The 14,677-nt window shown below is 52.1% G+C and overlaps 1 protein-coding gene across 1 annotated transcript in view; it reads right to left on the bottom strand.

The window, feature by feature from the left end:
• Positions 1 to 14,677, bottom strand: part of LOC128828317 (complement C3-like) — an 87,603-nt gene that overhangs the window by 31,746 nt on the left and 41,180 nt on the right. The window contains exons 15-22 of the mRNA XM_054012875.1: positions 10,415 to 10,576; positions 9,122 to 9,251; positions 8,307 to 8,378; positions 7,244 to 7,444; positions 6,503 to 6,614; positions 4,402 to 4,487; positions 4,081 to 4,220; positions 2,804 to 3,016 (exon numbers count right to left, since the gene is read on the bottom strand). Coding sequence (XP_053868850.1) covers positions 2,804 to 3,016; positions 4,081 to 4,220; positions 4,402 to 4,487; positions 6,503 to 6,614; positions 7,244 to 7,444; positions 8,307 to 8,378; positions 9,122 to 9,251; positions 10,415 to 10,576 — 1,116 coding nt within the window. The remainder of the gene's footprint in view (positions 1 to 2,803; positions 3,017 to 4,080; positions 4,221 to 4,401; positions 4,488 to 6,502; positions 6,615 to 7,243; positions 7,445 to 8,306; positions 8,379 to 9,121; positions 9,252 to 10,414; positions 10,577 to 14,677) is intronic.

The following is a 14,677-nucleotide window of genomic DNA, read 5'->3' as shown; positions in this document are numbered from 1 at the left end:
TAAGATACTTCGACTTCAGCTACGTTATTCACGTAGCTGAAGTTGCGTATCCAAGAGTTATAGTTGTATCGGCTCAGGAGTGCCTGCTGGTTTGCAATCTGGAGCTGAAATCTGCCCGAGGAGTAGACTTTGCGCCCAAATAAATCGAGGCGTTTGGCCTCTTTTGATTTGGGTGCCGGGGCTTGCTGACCATGGCACTCCTTCTCATTCACTGAGGCCACCCACAGTGAACAGGGCTGTGGGTGCGTGTACAAATAGTCATATCCCTTGGAGGGGGCGAAGTACTTCTGCTCCACCCCTTTAGCAGTCGTAGGAATGGACGTGGGTGTTTGCCAGATTGTTCTGGCTGTGGTCTGGATGGTCCAGATGAGTAGTAGGGCCACCCTAGACAGAGCCTCTGTGGACAAAATGTCAACCACAGGGTCCTCCACCTCTATAACCTCCTCTGCTTGGAGGTTCATATTGTGCGCCACCCTACGTAAGAGGTCCTGATGGGCACAGAGGTCTATAGTGGGGGGAACCCAAAATAGCAGTTCCTGCCACCGCCTCATCAGGTGAGGATGAGGAGGAGGCCACGGAAGGAAGAGGATCATCTGGGACCTCTTGCTGAGCTAGGTCTTGGCATCCTGAGGCCGCAACCTCAGCGTCTGGGCCAGGAACTGGAGTTGGAGGAGGGTCTGGAGCCTGGATGGACGACGCCCCAGTTTCCATGCCCGCAGGAGCAGGACGGCTGATGGTGGCCTCTGGCACACGTAGCTCGGAGAGGGCTGAATGAGAAGTGGTATGCCCAGGTGTCCAAAAGGGCACCTTGTCTTTGCACCTGCCAATGACTAGTCCCTGAGTCCAGGCGGCTGTGATCCAAGTGGTGGCGTTCGGACAGACACGACCCCACGTCTGACTCCGTTGAACAAGAGGCGGAACGTGATGGCCATAATGGTGCAGAGCGGGTCTGTGCCGAGTCTCGTCGATGCAATGGGGATCAGTACCTCCAAGATGGAGAGTGGTACTGCGACGGGGAGCAGTGTCAGGACCTGTACCTAGTCTGCGACGGTGATCATCGTCGGGAGTGGCGTCTGGACCGAGATCTGCTCCTGGACAGTGACCAGCGTACAGAGAGAGCGGTGCCAGGAGTCTGATTGGTGCCGCGAGTACAACCGGTGCCGCGAGTACGACCGGCGCTGCGAAGGACAGCGGTGCCGGGACTGCGAGTGACATCAGGACTGCGAGCGATGTCGGGAGCAGGAACGGGGCCGAGAGCGGGATCGGTGCCGTGGCTCAACTGACAGTGCCAGCGGGGATAAGGGCCGGTTTGCCCCGAGATGGGGCCACATGAGCAGGAACCGGTACCTTTGTCTGCTGAGGGAATGCCGAAGCTGTCGTAGCAATCAGATCCCTTGCAGCCACAAATGTGTCCGGAGTCAATGGCAACTGGACTTCAACCACGCTATGCGTTGGGGAGTCCAGACGCACCGGACTCAACGGCTCCGCTCTCGGTCCCTAGTCAACGGTGCCAAAGTCGGCCCTTGTGCCCCTGGTCACTCCTCTACATGATGCGGCGCCAAGGGCGGATCCAGGGAGGCTGGCGTCTGCTGAGGTGGGCCAGTCTTTTCCAATCTACGGTGCCGCTTCTGACCAGGTGAATGGGAGCGGTGCCGGATCGATGATGTCGGTTGCGATGCCAGGGAACACCGGTGCCGTGGGTCTCTATCAGAGTCCGACCACGGTGCAGTTCCTACTGTTGCCGCTGGGGCGCTGCGCACCGAAGCGCTCGGTGCTGGGTCTTGGCATGGTGCTGGGGGTTGAGGGCTAAGAACCGCCTCCACGAGGAGCTGTCGCAAATGAAAGTTCCGCTCCTTTTTAGTCCGGGGCCGAAAACCTTTGCAGATCCTGCACTTCTTGGTCTGATGAGATTCCCCCAGACACTTTAGACAAGAGTCATGGGGGTTGCCCGTTGGCATGGGCTTGGAGCAGGACGTGCAGGGTTTCAAGCCTGGAGCTTTGGGCATGAGCCCAACCTACCGGCGGGGAGGAGGGCAAGATTTACACTACAACTATATAAAACTCTATAACTATACTACTATAAACTATTAACAAACTATTAATAACTGTTGAGAGAAAAAACGCTAGGGAGAGTGGAGAGCAGCAAAGCCGAGCTCCACAGTTCCAACGACCATCACGGGCGGTAAGAAGGAACTGAGGGGGGCGCTGGGTCAGCTGGGTATATATCCAGCGCCATGAAGACGCCACTCCAGGGGGCTCCACAGCTGACCCACCGGGTGTTCTTAGGGAAAAGATCTCCGATGGCCATGCACGCAGCACACGCACACCTAATTGGAATCACTATGAGCACGCGCTCGAAAAAGAAGGACTTTTCTACTCCCTGATCTTCAGTGGAGGATCTTCCTCTCACCCAGCATTGCAGTGATCTCCTGGCGCAGGCCAATATGCCCTTCGCAACCCACCAATACTGCTCCTTTGCTCAGCTCTCTCTGCCGAGTGATACGAGGTTCTCCCTGGGTGCATTGATTCCAGCACACACTGGTCCAAGGAGCAAGACCCTGGGCCTGAGGGACTGAACCTAGGTCTCTTATATGACAGCTCAGAGGATTGAGTGCAAGATAACCAGGCCAGCCCCAGCCCTGCTGTAGTTGTCACAGAGGAGGGGAGTTAGTGGGATGAGGATGGAGATGCAGAGTGTTAATTTAACAGGTTAAGGTACAGCACCAATTCCAGAATCCAGCCAATCTGGCTTCCTGCCCTTTGCCCTCCAGCAGACATCACGCCCCCATCACCTGATACCTACCACAACCTTCAGTTTCTTCTTCACACCATCAGACAAAGAACTTCCCCACACTGCTCCCTTGACCTCAATGTCATGAGATCCCAGCTGCAGTGGGACAATCACTAATGGCACGGCCCGGGAGGACTTGGCTTTGATGTCAAGCATCTGCCGGTATTTAGCCTTGGAAGTGGATGCGCTGCAGAAAACTGGGTTGTGCAGCAGCTCCAGCCGGACCTGAGAAGAGAACAGAGATTTGTGAGCAGACAGTCTGCACACCATGACACTGTAGGGCAGGGGTTGGCAACCTTTCAGAAGTGGTGTGCCGAGTCTTTATTTATTCACTCTAATTTAAGGTTTCGCGTGCCGGTAATACATTTTAATGTTTTTGGAAGGTCTCTTTCTAAAAGTCTATAATATATAACTAAACTATTTTTGTATGTAAAGTAAATAAGGTTTTTAAAATGTTTAAGAAGCTTCATTTAAAATTAAATTAATATGCAGAGCCCCTCCGGACCGGTGGCCAGGACCTGGGCAGTGTGAGTGCCACTGAAAATCAGCTCGCGTGCCGCCTTCGGCACACGTGCCATAGGTTGCCTACCCCTGCTGTAGGCCATTGATCCAAAACATACCCTCTGACTGGAGTTTGCCTTTAATCTTAATAAATAACAGACAGGACTATACTTACAAAGCACATGACTGTATCCTGACCTCCTTCCTGAGAGGCCCTTCAGGACCCTCCTCCCGCTCTAGTTCTGTCCTGCCTCAGAGAGGCCCTCAGCCTGTGGTGTTCCTGAGTGGAAGTAATGAGACCCACCTGGTCTGGCTACTGGTGTGAGTCAGCAGAAAGCCCCAAACCTGGTACCTACTCACAGATTTGATGCCCAGCCAGAGAAGAATGGCAGCCAGAAGGGCATTTTTTATCTCTCTCTGTATCATGCAATCTTGCCAGAAGCTGGGAATAGGCAACAGGGGATGGATCACTTGATGATTACCTGTTCTGTTCATTCCCTCTGAAGTACCTGGCACTGGTCGCTGTCGGAAGACAGGATACTAGGCTAGATGGACCACTGGTCTGACCCAGTCTGGCCGTTCTTATGTTCTTAATTGGGTGGATTCCATAGCCTGATCCTTCAAGGGGCTGAGCACTCAACAAGTTCAATGGGAGTCAAGGGTGTCCAGCCCCAAAGGGATCAGACCCTAGAAGAACAAGGCTTCCACTATTTTGTTTTGGTTTGGCTGTCTGTCAAAGCATTGACACCTCAGGTCCATTGCAGAGCCCCATGAGGTGGTGAGCTTACCTTAATGTTTTTGTTCTGATAGTTGTAGAGAATAGCCCGGATTTCCACCTGCTCATTCCTCACTACGGAGTAGGGCAGCCGGAGGTCAATGAAAAAATCTTTCCTTACTTTTATCTCATATGGGTCAGCCACACAGATCCCTGCAATGGGAAAAGACCCAGGGTCAGAGACAGGGGGACTTATACTTTAGTCCTGAAATGTGTCTGCTGTCTCCTTGATTGTTCCATCTCACTGTGACGTTTCCAAGGCCCATTGTGGCCTGGGGTCTTTTCCCCACTAGCTTTTCTGCCTGTTCTGTGGAGAGCTTGTGGTGTTCCTCACCTTTGGTCTCTGAAAGGCTCACAGCCAGGACTTCCCAGGTGGTGATGGAATCCTTCAGGAAAATACACGTCGTATTGGAAGAAATTCTATATGGAAAGAGAAAGACAAAGTCTTTTACAGAAGGAAGGAGCTAGGACTCATGGACATTCCCCAGCTAAGGATGTAGGTTCTCCTATCTTAGGACTGAGGTTCATGGTAAAGCCTTCTTCACCCCCCCCCCCACTAAAATACAGAGTAATCTCTGGGGAGTAACTCAGTGGTCCAAGTTTTGCACCAGCCACAGGACACGACCTGTTTTAAAGGTCTCAAGGGTAGGGATATTAATTCTAGTGTCCAGATCTAATTCCAAGGAGCGGAATTATATTCCATTCCAGTGGAGAGGGGCCTGGCCCAGTGCCTCATTTACAATGGTTCAGCCATCCTGTCAAGGCTGATTCCCCACTCTGGCACTTTGAGTGCAGAAGGTGGGTGCCAGCAAGGATTCTAGAAATTAATACTGGTCACACCAGGCTTGCATTAAACTTCCAAGGTTGCAGCTTTTCTCTGACCTTGGATTGGTAGATGCTGCTATCACCCGAGAGCAAAAACCCCTTTGAGAACCCAGGAAGGTGCACTTGGGAATTCCTTCCTATGGGGTACCCTCAAGCCCTTTCACCCCGCCCCCTTTGGGGGACAGCTGAGAACGTAAACAAAGAAAATCAGCTGTTGCCACCAGCTAATTAAACAACGTGTGCACAAACCTCTTAACACAAAAAACTCCAATCCTTTAAAAAAGTAAACTTTATTTAAAAAAAAAAGAAACAAATACATCTAAAAACTCTGGCTATTGCTAGATTTAAAAAGAGGAAATACAAAAATTAAGAAGCAAGAATAGCTTTCTTGAGGTCCAGCTTAAAGGTTACAAACAAAACAAAAGCACCCGGGGTTAGCACAGAGGAGTCCACAAGCCATAAAGAAAGAAAAGAGATAAACCTAATCACGTCTTCCTAGACATTTCCTGATCTACTTACATATCTGGGGTTCCAAATGAGTGGTTTCTAGGTATGATTTGATGATTTTTCATACCTGGCTCAAACTCTTAGAGCATAGTTCCAGCCCTGTCTCTGCGCTCTGGGAGAACAACACAGACTGACAAAGGGGAAGTTTTTTCTCAATTTTAAAAAGTTCTAGCCTTCCCATTGGCTCTTTTGGTAAGGTGCCCACTCCCTTCCTTTTACCTATGGACTTTTTAACTCTTTACAGGAAAAGCAAGTAGAGAACAGCTACTAAGAGGGAATTTATAGCTAACTGGCTGGATGGATGTTCATAAAAGGGAGCTACCCCCCTTCATTTATCACACATCCAATTAGAAAGCACCATCAATATCACGTGACTTGTCGATCCAATAACGCACCCTGAACAACAAACAGAAATGAGCAACAGAGGGTCCTGTGGCACCTTTGAGACTAACAGAAGTATTGGGAGCATAAGCTTTCGTGGGTAAGAACCTCACTTCTTCAGATGCAAGTCAAGATGAAGAAGTGAGGTTCTTACCCACGAAAGCTTATGCTCCCAATACTTCTGTTAGTCTCAAAGGTGCCACAGGACCCTCTGTTGCTTTTTACAGATTCAGACTAACACGGCTACCCCTCTGATACTAAACAGAAATGAGGAACTGTTCCTGAACAGGATAAAAGGCCAACGCTAAACAGCCAGACACCTACATCCTATTCTAGCACCTAAATCAGCAGCCTGGTTTTTCATTAGGGCTGAAGCCAGGGGATACCGCTGGCTGCTCAGCACCTCTGGAAGTTGGGCCAGTTCTTTAAGGTACCTAAATATGGGCTCAAAACTGGAGTAACTGAATGAAATTCTCTGGTCTCTGTTACACAGGAGGTGAGATTAGATGATCTAATGGCTCCTTCTGGCCTTAAAATCTAGACGTGACTCTATGAATATGGATCAGCTGCTGAATGCTGGCCCTAATTCATGACAAATACTCCAGCCGGCTCCACTGGGGATCTTGCTGGTGAAGAGACACTGACTTGAGTGGGAGCTACACCATACCACGTCTGAATGTGGCCCTTTGATGAGTGGGAGTGACACGGCCACGTGCTCTTACCCCAGTTTATTTGGTTTCCCAGTCAGCTGCTCCACTTGCCACAACCAGCTCTCTGGAAACTGGCTCCTTGAGGTAATATCTTCGTCGGACATGAAATCTTCATCCAAGTCACCTGGAAAGTCAAATCACAGACCGTCTGGCTCTGCAGTGACATTGATTGGGATGGGGCAAATCTGAAAGGATTTGAGGGTGGGCCTCCTCTAGAACTGACCTGAAAGCATCCGTGATTTGACCTATGTTGCCAAGTTTTGATGCTGCCAGCCCAGAAAAGCATGAATTGGAGTGTGGTTGAACGGCTGGAGGGGAAGCCACAGGCTTCTTCTCCTCTCCATGCTTGCCTTGCTGTTTCCCCAAGAGCTAGCCTTTTCTGGGCTCCTATAACACTGGTATAAGCCACTGGCTCAGTGCTACATGTGCCCCCTCTAGTGGATATTCTGCAAAGGGTAAGAGCCTACTACTATTCCTAGTTACCCCTTTAGCTCAAGTGGTAGAGGACTGTACTTTAGAAACAAAGGTTAAACCTCAGCGGCGACCTGTGAAGAGGTTATTACCCTGACTCATCTGGGTCCCCATATCAACATGGTGCAACACTAATAGGATTGTTGCCATTGCATTTATGCCCATCTGCCCCTGGGGGGATCTGTGAACATGAGCAGGGTTGCTTCATCTGCCGCAGTTTTATTTGTCTAACAATCCCCCCAGTCTTGCTCCTCTGAGTGATATTGAAACCCTGGTACTTGCTTCTTGCAAGCTGCAGGTGGAGCTCCTGTTGCAGCTTGTCCCGTATGGTCTTGATATAATTGCAGCAGTCGAGGAAGGACTTCTTGCATTCATCCGTATCCAGGATGTACCCAGCCCGCTTCTCGCAGCTGTGCCCCATGGGGTTCTCGTGCATCCCGTCTTCACAGCATTTCTTCAGCTTCCGGTCTTGGTAATCTGCCGCTGAAATGTACAAGCCAGAAGATCATTCCTACCACATTTCTTCTAGTCTTCACTCTCTCTCTCTGTCATTCATTTACTGCTAGACATGGCCAAAGAAAGAACATAGGAACTGGCACTTTGCTCTGTCCAATCCAGTATCTTGTCTCTAACACTGACTAGCACCAGCAGCTTCAGAGAAAGGTGCAAGAAACCGCATAGTGGAATAACCTGCCCACAGAGAAGTTTCTTCCTGACCCCAGTCAGAGGTTGGCTTGTGCCCTGAAGCATGAGGATGTATAGCTCTTCTTAAAAAATTCTATCCTATGGAATGGTGAACATCCTCCTTTTCCATGTAAATGGCTCATCCTTTTTTGAATCCTGCTAGGCTCTTGGCCTCAATACAATCCTGTGGTGGTGAGTACTATGGGTTAATTATGCATCGTGTATGAAAATAGTTCCTTTTATAAATTCTTAATTAGAAACCATTCAGTTGGGTTGAGTGTCTCCTTGTGCTAATATGGGTAATGTAACAATGTACAAGTTGTTGTTATTTGAGTTGTAGTAGCACTTTGGGTCCCCAGTCATGGCCCAGAATCCCACAGTGCTGGGGGCTTTACCAACACAGAACAGAGAGATGGTCCGTGCCCCAAAGAGCAATTTACCATTCATTATTTTCTATACGTCTATCGCATCGCCTCTATAAATTGACCAGTTCCAATCTCTCCTCATATGGAAGTCTATCCAGACTCCCCCATCTCATGTTACAGGAAATGCAGCTGGCAGGAGGCTGTAGCAGAATGAAACTGGTCACACTAGGGAATCACATTCCTGCTTCGCATGCTTGCTTTGACCAAGGACAGCAAACCCCCTGATTAGTACCTACTTTTCATTGCCTTATACTCAATGAGCTGAACGGAGCGACGTCGGCGTTTTGCTGGCTGGGGACACTCTGGATCTGCAGAAGGAAGTGAGAAACAGAAAATAAAAACCCACCCTCCGAGTGAGGCCCTACACTCAACTTGCTGCCATTTCTCTGTCTGGATGTAACAGGGTAACTTTCGAACACGGCGTCCGGTCAGTTCCCAAATTTCCGAGAATTGTCTAGGCCTCAATGAGCAGAATCCCATTGATTTAGGGGGAAATCAGAAAACCAGAAAAGCCATTTTGGCACATAAGATATTGCTCCTTCCTGTCCCAGCCACATAAGACCTGTTGGGCAGATGCTCAGCCAGCCAGGGCAACCAGAAAGAGAGGAGAGTGAAGGAGGCTTCATTGCTTCCTCCTTCCTAGCGCGCTGCCCCCAAAAGCCTGCAGCCTGGGACAGAGAGAGAGTCAGAAAGACGAACCAACCATCTGCCCGTCCCTTCCAGGCCAGGGGGAAGAAAGATACTTTGGAAATGGGAGGAACCCAGTGGACTAGAAGAGAAGGTCTTTGAATCCCCTCCTCGGAACCATCCCATTCTTAAAATTAATCCCTCTTTTTTTAATAGGTGGGGGCCAGTGGGAATTCAGGACTTATTTTCATCCCCCCCGGTAACCCCAACATTTCCATTCCTAGGCCGTTCCAGTGGGATTTGCCCTGCTAGACTGATATCCCTACCCCGGTCTCATGGCGTAGATCACTGTGCCTTGCTTTGCTGACTCTTTTCTCCCTTCCTCCATCGCTCATGGTGACCGTTCAGCTCTATAGAGTGATACCTGTTCTCTGGACTGTGGAAATCCTATTGCTCGTCTCCAGGGCCAGTCCAGCATCCGTAAATACCCCCAGATTGTTCTTTCCACTGCCAGCTGTACAGCCAATGTCACTCTTCTCCACGGAGTCCCAGATCTGTGAGGTGCAAACACAATGGTTGAGAGATTATTGTTAACAATGGTACCTCCCATTTATACGGTGCCATCCAGCATGATCCCAAAGCATTATACAGGCTCTGAGCCAGATTCTGGTTTCAGGTACAGCTGTGCAATCTGCAGTAACTCCACTGACTTCCTTTGACTAGCTCTGTGTTTGCAGCAGTGTAAATGAAAGCAAAATCTGAGCTGTAAGCAAAGGATTTATTGCAACTCAGTCCCCACTGAAATGCGGCCACCTCTGGGATGGAGCACAACAGCTATTCTGCACCAGCAACACAACCGATTTTAGGAGGAGAAAGAAAGAATTATGCAGCCAGTTGAACCCAGACAGAGGAGGATGTTATGAAGAGAGAAATTAAATACCCAAGTTAGAATTCAGCCAGAACACCCGGGGCCTGACCCTTGTGGAAAGGGTCACAGGACATTTAATGACCAGAACCTCTGTTTGATATGTCAGCTGACAAATGGCAGTTTCAGTAGCATTGCATCCCCTAGAACCTTGATAGGGCCCGGGGACCAGCGCTGACTCAGAAGAAAGCCACCCTCTGTTGAGTCACTAACACTTTTCCCTGCAGCACAGCACCCCCCAATGTTGCACTGGGACATTGGGTTCAGCACTGACTGGGAGGGGACAGCACCCCCTGCTGAGCCCCCACTCCACTCAATGCAGCACAGCGTCCCCTAGTGCCGCACTGGGACATTGGGTTCAGCTCTGACTGGGGAGGGAGAGCGCCTCCTCCTGAGCACATCCCCACTCCCTGATGTACAGCACCACCATGGGCACTGGGGTGAGAACTGCCTCTGAAGAGAGAGCGCCCCCTACTGCATCACCCGCACAGCTCCCTACAGCCCAGCACCATCTGGGTCAACAGTGTCCAAAGGGCAGGGTGTCCTTTAGTGTGTGCAGAACAGCTCCCTGCAGTACCCTGGGTTTCACTGGGTGTCTCCCAGCCAAGTACTGACCTGGCCTGGCCCAGCTCAGTTAAAGTACAGTCGAGCTCACACCCCAAGCTGCAGGTCTGCAAACAAAAGGCTCACTTCCCTTTTCGCCATCCTGGAGTGTCAAGCAAGGATAAGAGCCGAGCTGCATTTCCCGCTATAAAACGTCACAAGTGACAACCAACATCTTTCATGCCGCACCTTAGATTGTGTAATTTTGTGTTTTTTGTTCAGAACGTAGACCCCTTTGTCCACGGCCACCAGGCCGACATAAGCTCTGTGGTCTCCTTCCAGCTTGAGTTTTATTTCAGTTCCCGGCTCATGGATTCCCCCGTCTTCATCGGTAGCTCCTTTCACCACTAGCTGTATGAAAGAGAGTGAAGGGAGAGGTTTTGTTTTAAAGCAGAGGGAGCAGCTAAGAACCTGTCCCTTGCAAAACATAGGAGAAAAGTATGTCAGACATCTTGTTCCTTGAGCATCTGAAAGCCTAGTTCTGATCTCAGGGGCAGCTGTGTAAATCTGGAGTAGCTCCACTGACTTCAGTGCTGTTACTCCATATTCATGCTGGTGTAAACTGAGAGCAGAATCGGACCCAATGTCCATGAGGTCCCATTGTTCCAGCCATCATGGAAAGGTGACTTTGTCCCTCAGGCAGCCCTGGGAAATCTACAAAGAAGTTTGAAATGTAATGGATCTGCTCTGTGGGCCCGATTCTGATCTCACACTGGTGTAAATTAGGAGCAATTAACCGGAGTTACAGCAGCTCAGCATTGTAGTTACATCACAATCAGGTCCCCATAGGCATTTGGAGTCACATCTGCTGAATTCAGGGGACAAAAATAAGCATCTTACTCCAGCCCAGCCCTGGGAGAGGGAGCTGGAATCAATTCTGACTGCCACATCTGTCATAAATATAAAGGGAAGGGTAACAACCTTTATGTATGCAGTAACCTCAAATTCCTCCTGGCCAGAGGTACAGAATCACTTTACCTGTAAGGGGTGTGATAGGGGCAGGCCAGATGGCTACAGGAGAGTGATCCTATTGGGATCCAGGAAGTGGGAGGGCCCACTGCTAAAGGACCTTTCCCGAGACTAAGGGGAGGATCTACAGGACCTGGAAGCCAAATGATTCCAGGGGACAACTAATGAGGTTCCAGAGGGTGGCCAGAAAGCCCGGGGCTGGGACCAGGGTGTTGAGCCGGTACCAGAGTATGGACAGGACTAGTTGATTGAACACCAGTGCCCTCCCTCCGAGGGAGAGGCACTGGAGTAGTCCTGTCCATTTCCGGAGCCGCTCCGTCACCCTGCCCTCTAAGCCATGCCAGTTCTCCGGATGGCTGAGTGGCTGAGATAGAGCAGCGGACCCGCGCTCTACCGGATGGCCTGAAGCGTGGGTGGGAGGGAGCTCGCCCGCCACCCGTCCCCGACCACCAGGCCAGAGCTCTTGACCCAGTTGACCCGGGCGGAGGAGGCTGCCGAGTAGATGGCCTGGCAAGCCTCCACCTGTGCCAAGTCGCCCTGGTCCTGGACCGCAAGGAGAACGTCATCGGCGTTTGCCGACAGGACCAGCCACAGCTCTGGCTCTCACACCACCAACCCTGTCAGTCTCCGGCAGAGGAGACAGGGCTCAATCACCAGAGCGTACAGCTGGCCCGAGAGGGGGCACCCCTGCCGTACTCCCCGCCAGAAGCTGACCGGTTCAATCAGGGTCCAGTTGAGCCTGACCAGACACTCCACGGAGGCGTACAGCACCTGGAGAAAGCCCACAAACTGGGGTCCGAAGCCAAACGCTCGCAGAGTGCTCAGGAGTTACCCATGGTCCATCCTGTTGAATGACTTCTCCTGATCCAGGGACAGGAGAGCGAACGACAGATCATCCCTACACCCCAGCTCCAGGAGATACCGGACCAGATATAGGTTATCAAAGATGGTTCGGCTCGGGATGGCGTAGGTCTGGTCTTGGTGGACCACGTCCACCAGCACGGACCACATCCACCAGCACGGACCCCAGCTGCAGTGAGATGGCCTTTGCCACGATTTTGTAATCCATGCTGAGGAGCGATATGGGACGCCAATTCTGTAAGTCACGGAGATCCCCCTTCTTTGGCAATAAGGCAAACAAGGCTCACCTGCATGAGAGAGGGAGGACCCCGCTCTGCAAGGACTCGGCCCAGACGGTGACAAGGTCTGGGCTGAGGACGTCCCAGAACACGTGGTAGAACTCCACGGTCAGCCGGTCCATGCCCGGAGATTTATTGGTGGGCATGCGGCGGAGGACTTCTGAGAGCTCGGCCAGAGAGCGAGGCAGCTCTAGCCAGTCTCGGTCGCCCATGCTGACCATCGGGAGTCCGTCCCAGAGCACTCTGCGAGTGTCAGGATCGGTCGGCTCCGGGGAGAAAAGGCCCTGGCCCTCTCGCACATCTCTGCCGGATCCATGCAGGGGGTGCTGTCCTTCACCAGGAGGCAGATGACCTGCTTCTTGGCCCCTTTCCTTTTCTCCAGGGCATAGAAGAAGCGGGAGCCATGATCCATCTCCCGAAGGAGGCGGAGGCGGGATTGAACAAAGGCTGGCCCCTCGCTCGCCTCCTCTGGGGAGCGAGCAGGCAGGCCCCCCCCACAAAGGAGTCTACAGCAGGAGCAGCAGCAAAGGATAGTTACCTGTTCCGTAACTGGCGTTCTTTGAGATGTGTTGCTCAGGTGTATTCCACTGTAGGTGTAGATGTGTGTGCTCGCCACGTGCACCGGTGCCAGAAGTTTTTCCCGTAGCAGTACCCGTAGTGGTGGAGCCCCACTGTGACCCCTGGAGTGGCGCCTGTATATCGTGCCATAAAGGGGGCTGTGTGCTCCCCCCACCCTCAGTTCCTTCTTGCCAGACAACTCCGACAGAGGGGAAGGAGGGCGGGATGTGGAATACACCTGAGCAACGCATCTCAAAGAACGCCAGTTACGGAACAGGTAACTGTCCTTTCTTCTTCGAGTGATTGCTCATGTGTATTCCACTGTAGGTGACTCCAAGCTATATCTGACGGAGGTGGGTAGGAGTTTTAAGGGTTACCCGGGTGGAGCACCGCCCTACCAAATCCTGCGTCATCCCGTGTTTGGGAGACGATCGCATAGTGTGATGAGAAGGTGTGGACAGAGGACCATGTAGCAGCCCTGCAGATGTCCTGAATAGGGACGTGAGCCACATAGGCCGCTGACGAGGCCTGAGCTCTCGTCGAATGAGCCGTCACTATAGGAGGCAGGGGAACCCCTGCCAGGTCAGAACAAGTGCGTATGCACGAGGTGATCCAGCGGGAGATCTGCTAGGTGGAAACCGGTCGCCCCCTCATGCGCTCGGCCGATGCAATAAACAGCTGGGGGGATTTCCTAAATGGTCTGGTTCTGTCAAGGTAAAAAGCCAGCGCTCTACGCACATCTAACATGTGCAGGCGCCGTTCCTCGTTGGAGGAATGGGGCTTAGGACAGAGGACCGGGAAGAAAATGTCCTGATCTATGTGAAAAGCTGAGACCACCTTCGGCAGAAAAGCCGGATGCGGGCAGAGCTGAATCTTATCCCTATGGAAGACCGTGTATGGGGGCTCGGAGGTCAGGGCCCTGAGCTCCGAGACCCGGCGGGCTGAGGTGATGGCCATCAGGAACGCCACTTTCCACGATAAGTGGGACCAAAAACAAGTGGCCAAGGGCTCGAAGGGGGGCCCTGTGAGGCGGGAGAGCACAAGATTCAGGTCCCAGAGCAGGACCGGGGGTCTAGCGTACGGGAAGGCCCGATCCAGCCCTTTCAGGAACTGGGACATCATGTAGTATGAAAACACCGAGTGGCCCTGCACCAGCCGAGATGGCTGCCAGGTGCATCCTGACCGAGGAGGGCGCCAGCCTTTGGGACCTAAGGGACAGGAGGTAATCAAGGATGAGTTGGAGAGGTGCGGAGGAGGGGGAAGTACCCTTCCCCCTCGCCCATCTGGAGAACCGATACCATTTTGCCAAGTAGGTTCGATGTGTGGATGGTTTCCTGCTCTCTAGCAGGACCTGTCGAACACCCTCCGAACACCTCCCCTCCTCCTCATTTAACCATGGAGCACCCACGCTGTCAAGTGGAGCGCGGCCAGGTTGGGATGGAGCAGACGTCCTCCCTCCTGGGAGAGGAGGTCCGGCCGAAGCAGCAGCCTGTGCGGGGGGGGGGCACCGAAAGCTGCAGGAGTGTAGAACAGGTGGCCCACCCATGGAATCAGGAATGCGTCCGATATCGCCCCTTCGCCCTCCCCCGCCCTGGAGCAGAATCATGAGCACATGCGATTCTGGGCAGTGGCGAACAGATCTACCTGGGGAATGCCCCAGCATAGGAAGAGCCGCGTGGCCACCTCCTTGCGTAGAGACTATTCGTGTTGTTGGGAGAAAAACCTGCTCAGGTGATCCGCGAGCGTATTGCGCTTGCCGGGCAGGTGAAAGGCCCTCAGGAGGATG

Source organism: Malaclemys terrapin, chromosome 23 (assembly GCF_027887155.1).
Source record: "Malaclemys terrapin pileata isolate rMalTer1 chromosome 23, rMalTer1.hap1, whole genome shotgun sequence".
NCBI lineage: Eukaryota > Metazoa > Chordata > Testudines > Emydidae > Malaclemys > Malaclemys terrapin.
This window is presented reverse-complemented; position numbering and strand designations above follow the sequence as displayed.